Source organism: Urocitellus parryii, chromosome 6, assembly GCF_045843805.1.
Source record: "Urocitellus parryii isolate mUroPar1 chromosome 6, mUroPar1.hap1, whole genome shotgun sequence".
Lineage (NCBI taxonomy): Eukaryota > Metazoa > Chordata > Mammalia > Rodentia > Sciuridae > Urocitellus > Urocitellus parryii.
In genome coordinates, this window is record NC_135536.1 from 79,716,183 (window position 1) to 79,732,663 (window position 16,481).

A 16,481-nucleotide genomic window follows, 5' to 3' on the forward strand; every position below is an offset into this window, starting at 1 on the left:
TTTGAGGCACAGAAGGAGGTATTGAATAGAAACAGATGCAGTTTGAGCTTGTACCATCCTTATAAAAGACTCTAAGAGTAATCCCAATTGCTTTTACACTGGATCAGGGGTCAGGACTGGGATTAGGATTAAGTGATGAAGAAGCACTTACTCCAGGCACAAAATATAAAGGGGTGTCAAAACACTCAGTAATCAAGATAAATAATATTTTAATGCAATGTTTTAAAAACTGTTTAAAACAAAAATAAATTCAATGCAATATCATACTTAATATACAAATATTAAAAACTTAAATGGTAGAATCTGACACTAATCCCAGTCTTGTCACTCTGGCTCTTCAAAGTTTTAGATATTTTATACATCAGAATTTTTGAATTCATTTTTATTTTTAGAAGATTTGAATTAAAATATTATTTATCCAGATGACTGGGTTTTAGAGGCAGTGCCCCCTTAAATTTTGCACCTTAAATTACTGTCCCTCACTTTACCTTAATCCCACACTTGCCTGGATGGAATTCATTCTTGGCTCTCATCAAATGATTCAGGGACAAGGAACAAAAAAATAAAAAATAAAAAAATGAAGCATGTGCAGAGTTTATGATTTAATTCAGTGTATTATTTTTATTGGTGCAGAATTAAATGATTCCAACTCAGTAACATTGGAAGGACAAATTAATTACTAATGGCTACTTACATCGTTCAAGGTTTTACCCGAATCCAAAGTTCAGGTCTGCCTCAGGGACAACCAGCTCAAGAGCTGCTGAGAGAGGACCACAGAGGATTGCAGACTCAGGTATTGATCTCAACTTATAAAACATATCCCTGGAAATTAACTGGCCCCAACTCATCACAAGTGATAAGAACAAACCCCTCTGTGGGGGGTGCAATTCGGTACCTGCAAGCAGGATATTTGGTGCCATCAGTTAGTTGACAAACTGTCATTTTGAACATTATCGTGCTCTGGTAGCATAAAATGGTGGAGTGGTTTCGGCAAGTCACCTTGTTAGAAGGAGTGCAAATATTATTGAGTTTTTGAGGCCTCTCATGGATGAAGACATGCTCCTTTTTGCATGTGTGGTCAGGTTCCCGGATGATTCTTCGCAGGATCATGTGGTTACAGTACCTCACAGGAATGGTATTCTGAGGGTAGTCCACGTTCAAGTGCTCTATGGATGATCCTACTTCATCCTCATTCAGCTCGTTTTCCCAGAACAGAAGCATTAAGAAAACCATCACCATTAGTATCATCAGGGGTAAGATTTCCTTTACATTTTGAGCTTTAATTCCTGTAAAGTAAGGGAGACAGAAAGGAAGAGAGGGTAGTCAGATTCCTACTGCTCTGCCCCCTGGCTGCACCCCCATCCTTTTAGGAGACTTCATTTTCGTCTCTCTGCTAATTAAAATCATGTTGAACCTGTAAGATCTGATTGGAGTGACTACTCCCCCCAAAAAGCCCCTCAGACCACATCAGCTCCTGGCTTTGTATTTAACGGTTTTGTAGTTATTTCCATTATTTGTTCTGTCTCTACAGGCTCTTTGATAACAAGTACTTCATCTCTTATTTCTCCCAAAGCCTTCAAAATGCCTAACCCAGGGCTGATGAGACAGAATTTGCTCAAAAATGCCCATGCCAAGTTGTTTTATTCATACTGATGAATGACTTCCTTCCCCACAGCTTTCTCGGCCCTAGTTCTACCCAGTTCCACATGCTTTTAGTCCCGTCTTCCAGTCTGTTCTTCTCAATTCCTCCTGGTATGGCTCTTGCTTGGGTCTGTGCTCTCTTCTCTCACCTGTTCCTTTTGCTGTTGCCCTCACAGGTAACATATCCTTTTGATCATGGAGCTGAGAAAATTCCTGGTGCCTTGCTGTTGCCCGACAATAACTGACAGGGAGCCAGTTGGGTGTGGGGAGGTCAAAAGTGGAAAGAGCAGAAAGGGAGGGACCTGTAGAGCAGTGTGCTTGGGTGCCACTGGGAAGGAAGAGAAGTTACCTTCAGAGGGAAAGGTAGGTGAGGCAGGTCCCAGATGGGTCCTCATGATACAAGCATGGACTTTTCAAAACATTTAGTGGAGTTCTGATGTGGTCTTTCCACAGTATTGCTCATTTTTAAAATTTTCAATCACTCCTTACCACAAACCCGTGAAGGAGCTACAGATAAGGAAACAAGTCGCAGAAAGGTTAAAGTGAAGATGAGAAATTACAAGGGTAACAAGAATCTCTCTTTCTCAATGCTGAACACCTGAATTCTAGCTTCAGCAAATTTCACTCCCATGGGGTGTCTAGGACAAGGATAAAGACCTGGTTCAACTCACAGAAGGAGATTAGAGAAGGCAAACAGCTGCTAGAAACTAAAATTTGTATCAGGATGTAAAACACTATTAATAATTTCCTTAATTATGCATTTTGTCAAAGGAGCAAACTGCACTGCAGGATTGCAAGAGACACACCTAGCTCCAGTATTGACTGATTCTGGGCAGTGGCCTCAAGATAATAACATAGGAAGTGAAAACCTGCTCTGGGTGCCTTCAGTCACTGTGTACAAAATCTGATGATGTAAGGACACATAAGGACACCACAGGGATAGAAAGAGATGCTTGGCTCCAGCTGTTTCAGCTCTCCCACAAGAAACTATGGAATTTACTTAATCTACTACAAATGTGGTTGGCCACCCTTGCACAGCTTCTGTAATTTCCACAACTGAGCTCACTTTAAGGCAATGTGACAGACTATTGGCAGAAAATAAAACGGCCACAGAATATTTCCTATTCTGGAATGGGAATATAGCTCAATTGGTAGAGTGCTTGCCTTGCGTGCATAAAACCCTGCCTGGGTTCAATCCCCAGCAACACCAAAAAACAAAACAAAACAAAACAAAAAAAAAAAACAAAACCATTTCCCATCCGACATTCTTTTCCAGAACTTTGCCATTCCTCCATCAAGAAGTAGAGTGTATGTCTTTTCCTGTGAGCATGGATGGCTTTTGTGCTTGCTCCCACTAATACAATATAGTGCCCGTGATACTATACCACTTCTGAGGCTAGGTCATACAGCTTGGCGGTAGCTCTTCTGGGACATTTACTCTGGGAAACTTCAGCTGCTATGTGCTAAGTATGACTCTGTTGAGATTACCACAAAGAGAGTTCACATGGACAGAAAGAGATGTCCCAGCAGCCCCAGAAGCCCCAGCTGTTTCTGATCCTTGATGCCCAAGTCTTCTCAGGCTGGGTGCCAGATAAGCAGTCAAAACCAGTTAGGAGGTGACCCAGCTCCAGCCACCATGTTCCTAAAGCTACATGCAAATGCTCAAGCAAAAATCGACTAATTGAGCCCAGTTGAGTCTCAGATTCAGGATGAAAAAAATGGTTGTTTTAAGCCACCATTTAGGGGGTAATTTGTAAAGCAGCAATAGATAAATAGAACAGAGGGCTTATGACTTTCAAACTGATTCAGTCCCACAAAGTTCAAGAAAGTAACAGGTGCCACCAAAGTTTTTGTTTGTTTAATTTTTACTGAGTATAGGTTATGACACAAACAAAAATGAAAAACTGGATTTTTTAAATCTCCACCTAGGCTGAGGTTTTAGCTCAGTGATAGAGTACTTGCCTACATGTGTGAGGCTCTGGGTTTGATCCTGAGCAGCAAAAATAAAATAAAATAAAATCCCCGACTGCTGTGAAACCTCCAAAAGTTCCATTTTAACTCCCCCACCTCTCCCCTTCCTCTGCCCCAAAACCCTCCCTACCCCCATGGTACCATCTCTGCCAGGTCTACTGGATTCCACCTGCCCTGTACGGCCCCATCTTCACATCAGTTGCCCTGTGACCAAATAAAGACCTCCTCCATTCACTTCAAAATTAAGTCAAATCCTGTGAATGACAATATTTTGCTAACTCTCCAAATTTGGGCAAGAAAATTTACATCACTCTTTCATTTCTATACCATGCTAAAAACAATTCGGAGTCTTCTACCTTACAAAACTAGGGAGAATTTCACTTCCTGTCATTATTAAAATGTCTTCTTCCTTTCTAGCTGGGATCCCAAGGAATCTGGGAAGTATGTTCTTGCTCCTTGTTCTACTATGGGACATGCACTGGCCAACAGCAGCAACTAAGGAACAACCATTCTCAGTTACCTCTCTTATAAAGACTCCTGGGTACAGAGATCCAGATCCAGAATCTTCACGCCTGTTTATATTCAGACTTAATTTCCTCAGTCACTTACTTTATAAGGTTTTTGTCACTTATGATAAAGAACTTTTAGCATTCACATATATTTTGAACACACCTACATGAGACAGGCACTATACTAGGCACCTGGGACACATTAGTAAAAAGACAACTATACCTATCTCCCCCAGTGACTCTGAATTAACCCCTCTGTATGAAAATTGGTAATTGAAAGTTTTAGTTTCTTTTTCCTTTTTTATGATGCTGAGGATTGAACTTTGAATCTTGCACACACTAGGCAAGCACTCTACCTCTGGGCCATATCTTCAGCCTGGAAAATTGGCAATTAAAATTTAAGAATTATATTTTTATTCCACCTAGACTGAAAGATCTATATATCAGATTGAGCCATGTGGTGAATGCCTGTAATTCCACCTATTCGAGAGGCCAAGGCATGAGGATTACAAGTTCAAGACCAGGCTGGGCAACTTTGGGAGACCCTGTCTCCAAATAAAAAGAGGATTCAGAATGCAGCTCAGTGGTAGAACAATTGCCTAGTATGGTCCTATATTCAATCCTCAGCACTGCAAAAAAATTAGTATGTGTGTGTGTGTATATATATATATGTGTGTGTGTGTGTGTGTGTGTGTGTGTGTGTGTGTGTGTATTTCATAATAATCAAACAGCTTTCATGTGATGAGGGAAAATTCTTCAGAAAAGAATAGTGGCAAACACATATGAAAAGAATTATAAATTCAGAAAATTCACATTGTGCAATCACTAATGAAATAATTAAACTAGAAAAAATTACCTGCTGGGACTGGGAATATAGCTCAGTTGGTAGAGTGTTTGCCTTGCATGCATAAGGCCCTGGGTTCAATCCCCAGCACCAGTAAATAAATAAATTTACCTGCTGGGGGATTAAACTATTAAAAGAGGGCTGGCTGTCACCACCTACACATCACTGGACCTATATACATCACTGGAAGAAGAAAGCTAGCTATTGGCACCTCCTAATATGGTGTGATAGGAAATACCTAACAGAGTTTATGAAGTATTCCTGCCAAAGAATTGAGTTTAAATTGCAGTTCATAGAAAATTTAGGGAAAAGAAGCACAAGATTGAAAGTCCCACAAGGAGCCTATAATCCCAGTAAATTCAGAGGCTGAGACACAAGGATCACAAGTTCAAAGCCAGTCTCCAAAATTTAGTGAGACCCTGTCTCAAACAAACAAACAAAAGCTGAGGATGTTGCTTAATGGTTAAGCACCTATGGGTACAAAAAAAAAAAAAGTTTCACAATGAGACCAATCCAGAATATGAGACATTACACAGGATAAATGACCAATTTCTTCAGAAAGTCAATGGCCAAAACAGAGGGAGAAATTGTTACAGATTAAATGAACATTCAGATTTTGAATCTTATTTGAATATGGACGAGGCATTATATTATAATGCATATTTTTCCTTTTATAAGATGTAATAATTATATAGAGAATGTATTTTTGGAGATATATTCAAAAGTACAATGAAATAACATATCGGGTATTAGAAGGAAGGAAGGATAGAAGGGAGGGAAGAAGAAAAGCAGGTAGCAAGAGAGAACAGGCACACAGTGTGGTAGATTTTATGGCAGTGTTGCCTGTAAGAGGATAAGTGTGATGGGATACATTATTTTTTCTCTCTACTTTTGTATATACTTACAGATATTTATTAAAAATTTTAAATTCCTGCTCTCATGGAGTTTATATCTGGTAAAGGCAAATGAAAAATAAACATAATCACACTTTAGAGTTTTATAAGATAAGTGATGTATAATTTTAAATAAGATGGTCAGAGTAGATCCATCCATTATAGGTTTCCCTTTCCTCCATTCTAATCAAACCCTAATTTTGTTTAAGAAGCTACCAGTTCTCCACATTACCATGGGCTTCAAGGAAATCTACCCTCAGCACAGCCCTGGGTGTGGATTCCAGTGAATATAAATGATCAGGGTAATCCCATTCATGTGGAGCCAATGAGAAGGGAAGGGTACTCAGCTGGGAGTTTTTGGAAACAGTCTACACAGGGTAAGGAAGAGCTGCTCTAACAAAGGCATCATCCATGGTTCACTGACTCAAGGAAGTTCAGGGTGAAAATTATTCAAGTAAGTTATTCAACTAAACACTTTTTCAGAAAACATTTAAGAATTAATTTCACTATGTTATGTGGTGGATATCTACCATATTGTCTATGCATCCATTTTTTGAATTGACAAATAATAATCATATATATTTATGGGGTAAAATGTGATGCTTTGATATACAAATACATGGCAGAATGATTCTTTCAAGCTAATTAGCATAACCATAGGGAGAACATCTAAACTCTATTCTTTTAGCAATTTTGAAATATATCATATATCATTATTAACTATGGTCACCATGTTGTGTAATAGATCTTGAAAACATATTTCTTTTGTCTGACTGAATCTTTGTACCTTTTGTACATTTCCCTTTTCCCCCACCTCCACCCCCAACCTTAGTAACCACCATTCTACTATGTACGTCTGTAAATCCCACTGTTTTAGATTCCATACACAAGTGAGATCATTTGGTGTTTGTGTGATGGGATACATTATTTTTTCTCTCTACTTTTTGTATATATTTACAGATATTTATTTTAAAAATTTAAAGATAAGTGATGCATGATTTTAAATAAGATCGTCAAAGTAGATCCAGCCATTATAGGTTTTCCCCCACCCCCCTACCCATGCCATGAGAGGGAAGAAAGAGGGAGACAATCCATCCTTGGTGTCTCATCATGCTTCTCCATGGTGTGACAGCTATCTCTGGCCTGCTTCACTCTCTCACCAACCTTCCAAAGGCTGGATGCAGGCCTTGCCCTTTATTCTCAAATGTACACTGAACATAAGAATATGGGCTTTAAACGGACTTTCTGAAAACTTTTAATTACAAAAGGTAATAAAAATCTTAGCATTGGCTCGACATGGTGGCACATACCTCTAATTCCAGTTACTTAGGAGGCTAAGGTAGGAGCATCTCAAATTCAAGCAGCAACTTAGAGGGAACCTGTCAAAGTAAAAAAATAGAAATGGCTAAGGCTGTATCTCAGTGATAATGAGAACTTCAGTTCAATCCCCAGTAAGGAAAAAAAAATCTAAATGGTGACCAATTATCTACTACTCCTAGCCTTCCCTCTCACAGGTCTTCTGCACTGACTCTTTTGTGCACTGGCTAGTCCGATATGGGGATTGCTTACTCCCCTTATTCTCTGTTTAAATCTCCTCCAAATCCTAGACTCCCATGGTTCATCTTTAGTGGTGACCAGAGAGCTTCTACGGAGGAGGACCTAGGAGATGGGATCATGCCAGAAGAAGAACTAGGGCCCTCCCCTCTGTTCCTAAAGACGTGTTTTCTTAGTATTTTACGTAAAACTAAAAAACATGTATTGCCCATATTAAAGAATGGGAATGGAAGGAGGCTATAGAGTATAATTGGGAAGAACTAATGACCCCACCACCAGCTCTCAGCCATTGACTTTCTAATTCCTGTAGATGATGAAAGAAGCAAAGGAAGTGTGTGTGTGGGGGGGTGGGGGGGTCGTCAAGTGAAATCTATGAGAAACCTGGCCCTTTGCCAGGTTATAGACCAGCCCTGGAAGCTGCATTTATAATCAGTTCCCAATGGATGAACCTCAACTTGGTTAACAGCATCTTCATTTCTAAAGAGTTGCACCCATCCACAACAAAACAAAACCCATTTGTGAGTATAGGAAAACCTGAGTAAAGCCCAGTAGGAAATGTCTGTGACTGGATTATTGCCCTGGTGTAGAGCTTCCACAGGACCAAAACAGCTCATCAGAACAGTTCTTCCCTGGACTCTGGGTCTGCCTCCTAAACACTCACTGCAGGAGGAGAGTTGTTTTGTATTTTCCAAAATTCTAAATTGTATATTTTTCAGCAGTTCCAGAAGCCAATTCATCAGGTCCTGGCGATGAGCTTGAGTGACCTAGGAGTGGAGTTCACTAGGGAGAGAGGCTCCAGGTCCTGCACATGGAAGGAAGAAGGAAGAATCTACCAGTGGGTTTGGAAGGAGACCAAGGCAGAAGCTGGGAATGCCCTGGATTGGGGAAGGTCATAAGAAGCACAAAGTTCCTCCCTCTCTCCTCCATTTTCTAACCTTCCTTTCCTTTTCTCCTTTACCCAGAAACCATCTCTTAGGATACCACTTACAATTAAGAAGTTGCAAAACCTGGGTACAGTGGCATGGCACACACCTGTAATCCCAGCAGCTCAGGAGGCTGAGGCGAGAGGATAGTGAGTTCAAAGCCAGCCTCAGCAAAAGTGAGGAGCTAAGCAACTCAGTGAGATCCGGTCTCCAAATAAAATACAAAATAGTGCTGGAGATGTGGCTCAGTGTTCTAATGCCCCTGAGTTCAATCCCCGTAACAACAACAACAACAAAAAAGGTTGAGACCTGATTTATGTACTCTCCTTTTCACATTCCCTTAAGAGCTTCCCATACATTCTCACCTACTACCCTGGTGACAAAGGATCAGATAAGATCCTGAGGATATTTCTAAACACAGAAGTAGCATATGCCCATTTGGAACTCTACACTGGTTCACAGGAGCTCTCAGGCACTTATTGCAAGCTCATATATCAAGAAACATTTCCGAGTATAATACAGCTCTTCCAGGAACCCTGGTTTTCTCCTGCATGAATGTCCATTAAGAAACCCTCCTCCGTACTTCTTTCCATAACTTGCTATACAGGCTTGCCAGCTACCTGCCTGGCCTTCTCTCCACATACCCTGTGTGTTTAAAGAACTAGAACAAGAGTTCTTGTGTTCCTGGTACTTCTCAGATGGCAAATGCTCGTGGAGTGGATGAGTAGGTAAAAGATATCAGGTTTTGTCCCATTTCTGATACGAATCCGCCGTGTGATTGTGAGAAAGTGAGGTTACTTCTCAGAGTCCCAGTTCCTTCATCTTTAAAACGAGGATGGTAGGAACAAATAAAGGAAGAATTTGACTGTTTATAAGTTCCCACTTTGCTTTCACAAACTAAGGTGCTAGCTTAATTAAAACAACCCACCTGAAATTCTCTTAAGATGACAGTACTCTGGCTGAAAGTTCTATTTCCCTGCACACTGAGGGAATAGAGAGGTGGTCTCTGCCTCCCAACCTGGAGTCAGGATGAGCAGTGAGGAAGCAGGAGGTGAGGGAACTAGATGCAGATCCAGAAATGGGGAACCTTGATTAAGAGTATGGAAGACTATTCCTAAGAATTGGCCTATGGAATTGGCAAATTGGTCAGTGGGACACCTCCAAAAATGATAACTATTTGTGGGAAAATGTATGAAGAACCCCTAACCTGGAGGGGTTCATTGATTTACCTTTGGCAATTGCACAGCAGTTTTCTAGACATGTAACTGAAGGACTCATGCAATACCCTCACAAGTTCCTGGGTACTCTTTCAACTCACCTCCCACTCCCTCACCTATTCCCTTATCCAGGTGAGGCAGCAGACTGGAGCCTGCATATATCCAAGAACAAGTTGCTCCTGATCTTGGAGAGGACATGTTCCGAATCAGGGGCTATGGATTTTGGCCTTGTAGTTACAGCCCCAGGCTATGCACATGGGAGGTCCTGTTCCTCCCTGTGGGGAGACCAGGTCATTTCTTGTTTTATAACTTCTCTTGTATTCCTGAAATGACTACCACCAGGTAATAGCCTAAGAGAGAAAGGTTGCCCTAAGGAGGGGATCCCTAAGCATGCCTTCTAACAGCTATTTGGTAGGCCCACTCCTTCAGTTTCTACCTCTAAAAATGCTTTGATCATTGCATATTTGATTTCTTGTGTGTGCCCTTAGGCTGATCTCTCAACAGCCCCCTCTGAATGCTAACAGCAGAAGGACCATTAACCCAGACTTCTCTTTATGGTGCCTCTTGGGACATTCAGATCTTTCAAAGAACTTCCAGGCTCTGCCCTCCTCTTTGGACCAGTTCCAGTTTCCCTGAAAATCAGATAAAGTTTCTTGAAAAAAAAGATAAACAATTTTGCTGTAACCCCAAATAATCATCAAGGTTCTAAAGCACCCAGATATGTGGAAATCAAAACAAATAAATAAAAAGCCCTCCCTATTCGAAGCTCCCAGTGGGGGCAGGATGAGCAACTACCTAGGAGGCATGAAAGATGGGTTATCGCCTTAAAACTGGCCCTGCCACTAACCAGCCCCGAGACCCTGATCTTAGTTCCCTGGGCCTCTCTGGCCTCCTTCCAAAGTGTCTGGGTGTTGGCAGAGCTGGTGGGATCGAGGAGATGGAAATCACTAAGAGTTTTGGCTGAAGCTCACGAGTAATCCTTCTTCTGAAGCAGGGCTCTGCCTGTCTATTAGAAAGCTGACCTAGGTCTCAGTGTCTAATTGTCAACCCTCCTGCATCACAGAAATCGTTTTTTAGAACGCAAATCCAGTCATTTGCCTCTGATGCCCACTCCCATCCATCCCCACCTTAAACATGGTGATAACTTTTCCTTGGTCTTAACATAACAACCACTGTTCTCCCCACTGCCTACTAGGCCTTGCAGAGTCAGCCTCACCTAAAATCTAGTCTCCCTCCATGTCCATAGTCCTGCTAGACCCTCCTCTTTTTAATTTTCTGAATTCATCAGACTTTCTTCCCACTGAAATTTTTTAATACATCTCATTCTCCTGTCATGGAATATTCCTGACTCTGCTCACCCTCTCCCCATTCTGCCTGGTTAATCCTTTCTTTCCTTAGACACACTTTCCCAGAAATCCCAGAGAACATAAGTGGCTTCCATTTTGCTGCACAAACCCCTGTACTTTTCTTTGTGGCCCAAATCACTGGCATCCTAAATGAATTATATTTCTCTGTTTAAAAAAAAAATTATCTGGTTGTTCCATGACCTCAGAGGCCGCATTTCTCTGGTTCTTTGCAGTAATCTCTGTTTCAGTCTCTGCCTGGAGTACAACAGATGTTTCATAAATATTGTTCAGTATGTATTGAGAATGAATGGCCTAAAAGAATGATATTTGCACTTTGGCTATAATATCAGCAAGCTATTCTTTATAAAAGTCCATACTTTTTCTGTGAGGGTTACTTTGGTGGGACCCGATAGTACCATATGGACGTAGGGTCAGAAAGATCAATAAAAGCAAAAAAAAAAAAAAAAAAAAAAAGTTGATTCACCTCTAATTACTAGGTGAATCAAGGGCTTACACTTCTCTGAATCCCTCATTTCAGTTGTTAAAAACTAGATCAGTCTCTATTGGCTCCTTCTAGCTGTGCTATTTTCCCTCCCTATCCATAGTCTGCCATCTACCTTAGTAAGTAACTGTGGCCTGAACACCTTAATAAGTAAGGTGGCCTGAACACCACCTTGCTAGACAACAACACAGCTCTCTTCCCTATGAGTTCCATATCCACCTCCTGTATACAGACCATTGGCAAAAAGCAGTGCAGATTCTTCAAAACCTTAAATGGAAAACCCATGACCATACCTGTTTTATCCACAAGGGGGAAGTTTCCAGTTTGACTTGGAGGCAGAAGCAGACACTTGACCTATTCACGTGTGTTTTGTGTCCAGCAGTAAGTTCTCATTCACTTTCCCATTTATATTCCTCTCTCCACCATCTCCACATGCCAGCAGTATTTTTCAGAACTCCATAGCAGTTGATTCCCCATCACAAAAACCTAGTTAAGTGAGATTGATAAAGTCCTTTTGGGTTTTGCCAGCCCTTCTCCAATTTAAGTCTTTCCCTTCCTCTCAGATCTCCCTAGCATGGAGTTTTGTTTCTCATCTTATTAAATCAGTTCTAACAGACCTTCCTAGAATGACCCTGCTACATGCAACCTCGCAATGTGACCCCAAACACCATCTGGTTCAGAGTTTGCTCAGTCATAAGAGCCTCATGCCTCCCTGTACTGAAGCAGCTCTGCTTTTATATCCCCCAATGTCACAAGATTGAGTCTTCCTTAACAGCCTTTATAACTTTTGATTTAAAGCAATAACTCTATCATGGCACTATTCACAACAGCCAAGTTATAGAATCAGCCCAGATGTTCATTAGTGGATCAATGGATAAAGAAAATGTGGTATATTACATAATGGAATATTATTCAGCCACAAAAAGAACAAAACCCTGACATTTTCTGAGAAGTGAATGGAACTGGAAACTTATCATGTTAAATGAAATAAGACAAAGACAGAAAGACATGTATCACATGTTTTCTCTCATATATAGAATCCAGAAGTTTTTAAGAAGGATCACGTGAAAGCAAAAGGGGAATTACTAGGGACAAGGAAGAGGACTAGGGCTGGGGAAATAAGGAGGATGGACGTGACCAAACTATGTGATATGTATATATGAAATCATCACAATGAAACCCATTATGTTGTGTAATTAAAATGCACACCTAATTTTTTAAAAACCCACACAATTCATTGACCAAATATTTATTGAGTATCTTTTAGGTACTAAGGAACTTTCTAGCCTCTGATATTCCAGTTGTAAATCAAACCTCCACTCCCCAGGAACTTCAATTCTAGTGGTGGGAGTGAGAGAATTAATCTTTTTTTTTTTTTTTTTTTGTACTGGGGATTGATCTCAGGGGCACCCAACCACTGAGCCACATCCCCAGCCCTATTTTGTATTTTATTTAGAGACAGGGTCTCACTGAGTTGCTCAGCACCTCACCTTTGCTGAGGCTGGCTTTGAATTCACTATCCTTCTACCTTAGACTCCCGAGTTGCCTGGGATTACAGGCGTGTACCAACATGCCCAGCTAAGAATTAATCTTTAGAAACAAAACAAACAAAAAGCCAGCAGCAAAAGTCAGGCAGTGGTATGTGCAATGAAAAAAATTGAAGTAGGGAAAGGAAATAGAGAGGAAAAGGGAAGAGACTATTTATCTGGAGGGGTCAGAGAAGCCAGCTATGAATGGTAACATCTGAGCAGATGTATTGGAAGTGAAGGACTGATCCTTACAGGAATCAGGGAGAAAAGAATCCAGACAAAGAGAAGAGCAGTTACAGGGGCACTGAACTGGACATTTCAGAGGGTCAGTAGACGCTAATGTAGTTGCAATGGAATGAGCACAAGGAAAGACAAAAGAGATGAGGTCAAAGAAATAAAGAACGTTCAAGAAGTGGCAAAATCACATTGGAGCTTTTTAGAGCTATAGCAAGGAGTTTTTATTTTGTGCTGAATGAAACGGAAATGCAAGTTGTAAGAGAGAGGAGTAACGGATGATTCCAAAATTGTTTATTTCATAGTTCTTTCAAAGAGCGGAAGAGTTACCAGAAGTTAAATGCTCAACAGCATTGTTAGAAGGGAGTTTTTGAAAGGGGCTTCAAGCCATTGCTCATCAGTTGATCCATCTGGCTGCAGAGCAGGAAGGGAGAGAATGGAGGTGAGGAGAATAATGGCAGGCCATAGGGGATGAAAGCTTCCCCCATATATCCATATACTCCCCTCAAGTGAGTAGGCTGAACCACAGCATTGCTTCTTTTCTCTTTTTGAGTTTCCTGCTTGCTCTTAATGCAGCCCATTTCTGTGGCTTAGAGAAGTAAAAGGATCATAGAGACAAACTATATATGGCACATGAAGGATGCAGAAGTAAACTTAATCAAGGAAGACAAGGTACCCATGTAAGGAGTGAGTCTGAGGAGGGGGAAGTGGGGTGCAGAGTGTGCCTAGAGCTGCTAGGATACAAGGCATAGTCTCCAGCAGGGCCTATAGAACATTTTGGTAGAATCTATAACTCCCAGGGCAACTGTAAGTACACCTGGGGTGTCACTTAGAAAATTACCACGACCCATGGCCCCATCCTCAAAAATTCCAATTTAATTGTTATGCGGTTGGACCCAGGAGTGAAAGGTTAAAAATTTCCACAAGTCAGTCTAATGAGACTTGAAAATCTGTTGAAAGGTTCCTTCCCAAAGGGTACACTACTCTAGACTCTTTTAACCCCACCACTACAACCACACAAATGGCCTGAATTTAAGAACGAACCCAGGCTTTAGGTGACCAGTCACCTAACAACATTTGCTTCCCCACACAGGTTACAGCATCCAAAGATGGGCACTTGTAATAACAGTGGAGAAAAACCGAGGATTATGTAAAACTATTAATATAAAATAAGCATCTCTAAGTCCTGAGTGAACAATTTCTGGATAAAGCGTATGAATGTAAAATATAGGAGCATAAAATGGTGTTTATATGGTAATACTAAGTGTAGATGGTTCCTAATTTGTGTGAAGGTATACTCAGTGCGACTTTAATGTCAACAGATTTGTGGATGTACTGGGGAGATGATGCACAGATGAAAAACAAGAATCTAAAAGGTGGGCTCGTCCGGGATTTGAACCCGGGACCTCTCGCACCCTAAGCGAGAATCATACCCCTAGACCAACGAGCCACTTGTGAAAGGTCTTCTGGATTTTATAACTTCAATAAGAAAAGTTTTAGCCACATCCACAGTTGGTTGCAAGAGTTTTTAATAATTATGGGTATGGGGTGACGCCTAGTGGATGAAGCAAGTAACTGCTGTCTTCCTTGGCCAATTTCCAGAAAGCGAGATCCCGAAATTAGATTATTTTTTGGAAGAATTTTTTAGACCTCAGCGAGAACAATTGTGATGCGTGTTTTTATTCCAAATGGGCCAGAGATGCTGCAGGAATCGGGAGAAGGAAATCAGGGACAGTCCCAGTGAGTTAGCGACGGGAGGGTTCCCTTGACTCGGAGCCCACCGCTTCGGCGGCTGGCGTGGCGAAGCTGTGGCTGCGCGGTGCCGAGCACCGAGCGCCCGAGGCTGGGGAGGTCGCCCTGGCCGGCCCCCAGCCAGGCTCCCGACCTGTGCCCGGCGCAGAAAGCGCGGCCTGCAGGCTACACCAAAAGTGGTCTTCCTTTTCTCTGAACGTCCTCCCAAGTTTGTACGGCTCTTTCCCCCACCCTCGAGTACCGTGGCTTAAATGAAGAACGAAAGCTAAACAAACCAGACAGAAAATATAAAATAATGACATAACCCGATAAACTTGTAAGTATGCACCATGAGGTGGGAGGAGGGGCAGAAGAAAATGGTAGAGAATATGCTTCTCGCAGATAGGCAGCAGGTAGCGTGGCCGAGCGGTCTAAGGCGCTGGATTAAGGCTCCAGTCTCTTCGGGGGCGTGGGTTCGAATCCCACCGCTGCCATAAGGTTTTGCTCTGTGACAGAGCGGCGATGGTGTTGACACCTGAAAACACAATGTATCTATATCTTCACCTTCCTTTGGTATTTTATTTCTTGTCTCAGCTTGATAGAAATGATATATTGGGAAATCATTGTTTCCCAGAGGCAAAGTGATACGTCTTTAACATCATAAATTTGTAAGCTTTGCTTTGCATTTGTTGGCTCAGCTGAAGAGTATATTTTGAGCACTTGTCCTGTAATTGGCCCTGTCGTAATTGTTAAGGAGTACAGAAAGATGAATAGAATATAATGCCTGTCCAAAAGGGAAGTTCACAGGCCCAACTGGAAAAGTAAACCCTACAATTTCAAAATGATCTTGAAACATGTAAGGACATCATCAGAAAATAAATACAGTATTGGGAAAGGCAGTGTGGTGGTGTGGGGGAGAAGGCAAAGGGACCATGATTTGACTGTCAGCATGGCTGGGTTCCAGTGCACATTACTGACTGTGACTTTAGGCTTCATCTGCTCATTTGTGAAGTGGAGAGAACAGCATTTCCCTCTAATATGAAAACTAGTAAAGCATGTAAGTTGCTTAGAACACAGTGAGGAAGTTCAAGTTAGGGTTTCTCTTTTTAATGTAAGCCCATGGCCATGGCCCCTATTCTTGAGAAGATTCCAATCCGAATCTACAAAAAATAGAAATAAATCCTATTTAATTGTGGCTTTGGAGATCAGCAGGTGTGGCTGGAATTGTATTAATATTGCTTCAATCATTGTTAACAACCTGCCATGAATCATACACATTGCTAAGTCCTGAGGGTATGAAGTAAGCACAACAAAATGCTTGCCCTGTTGAAGCTCTATCCTAGTAGGGGGAAAGCAGAAGAAAAACATGAAACAATGTTATATATTCTATGGTACATAATAATATCCAGTAGTGATAAGTGCTGTGCAGAAAAGCAAAGTCTGGTAGGGTATAGTTACATTTGGAGGCTGTTTTGAAAAGGGTGGTCAAGGAAGATGTCACTAAAGAAGTGACCTTTGAATTCAAGAATAGGGAGAAAGTCATACAAATATCCAAAGGAAGAGGTAAAAGCAAGTGACAGGTCCTGA

The 16,481-nt window shown here is 41.4% G+C and overlaps 1 protein-coding gene and 3 non-coding genes across 4 annotated transcripts; 2 read left to right on the plus strand and 2 right to left on the minus strand.

Moving 5' to 3' along the window:
• Positions 1 to 807: 807 nt before the first annotated feature.
• On the minus strand, positions 808 to 1,248 carry Rnase12 (ribonuclease A family member 12 (inactive)). The gene has a single exon (XM_026412009.2). It carries the CDS (start codon positions 1,246 to 1,248, stop codon positions 808 to 810), a length of 441 nt encoding a protein of 146 aa, XP_026267794.1.
• A 3,737-nt stretch (positions 1,249 to 4,985) lies between these two features.
• On the plus strand, positions 4,986 to 5,061 carry Trnaa-ugc (transfer RNA alanine (anticodon UGC)). The gene has a single exon. It is a non-coding gene; the product is annotated as a tRNA-Ala (tRNA).
• A 9,480-nt stretch (positions 5,062 to 14,541) lies between these two features.
• On the minus strand, positions 14,542 to 14,613 carry Trnap-agg (transfer RNA proline (anticodon AGG)). Its single transcript has one exon. It is a non-coding gene; the product is annotated as a tRNA-Pro (tRNA).
• A 693-nt stretch (positions 14,614 to 15,306) lies between these two features.
• Positions 15,307 to 15,388, plus strand: Trnal-aag (transfer RNA leucine (anticodon AAG)). Its single transcript has one exon. It is a non-coding gene; the product is annotated as a tRNA-Leu (tRNA).
• Positions 15,389 to 16,481: the final 1,093 nt, after the last annotated feature.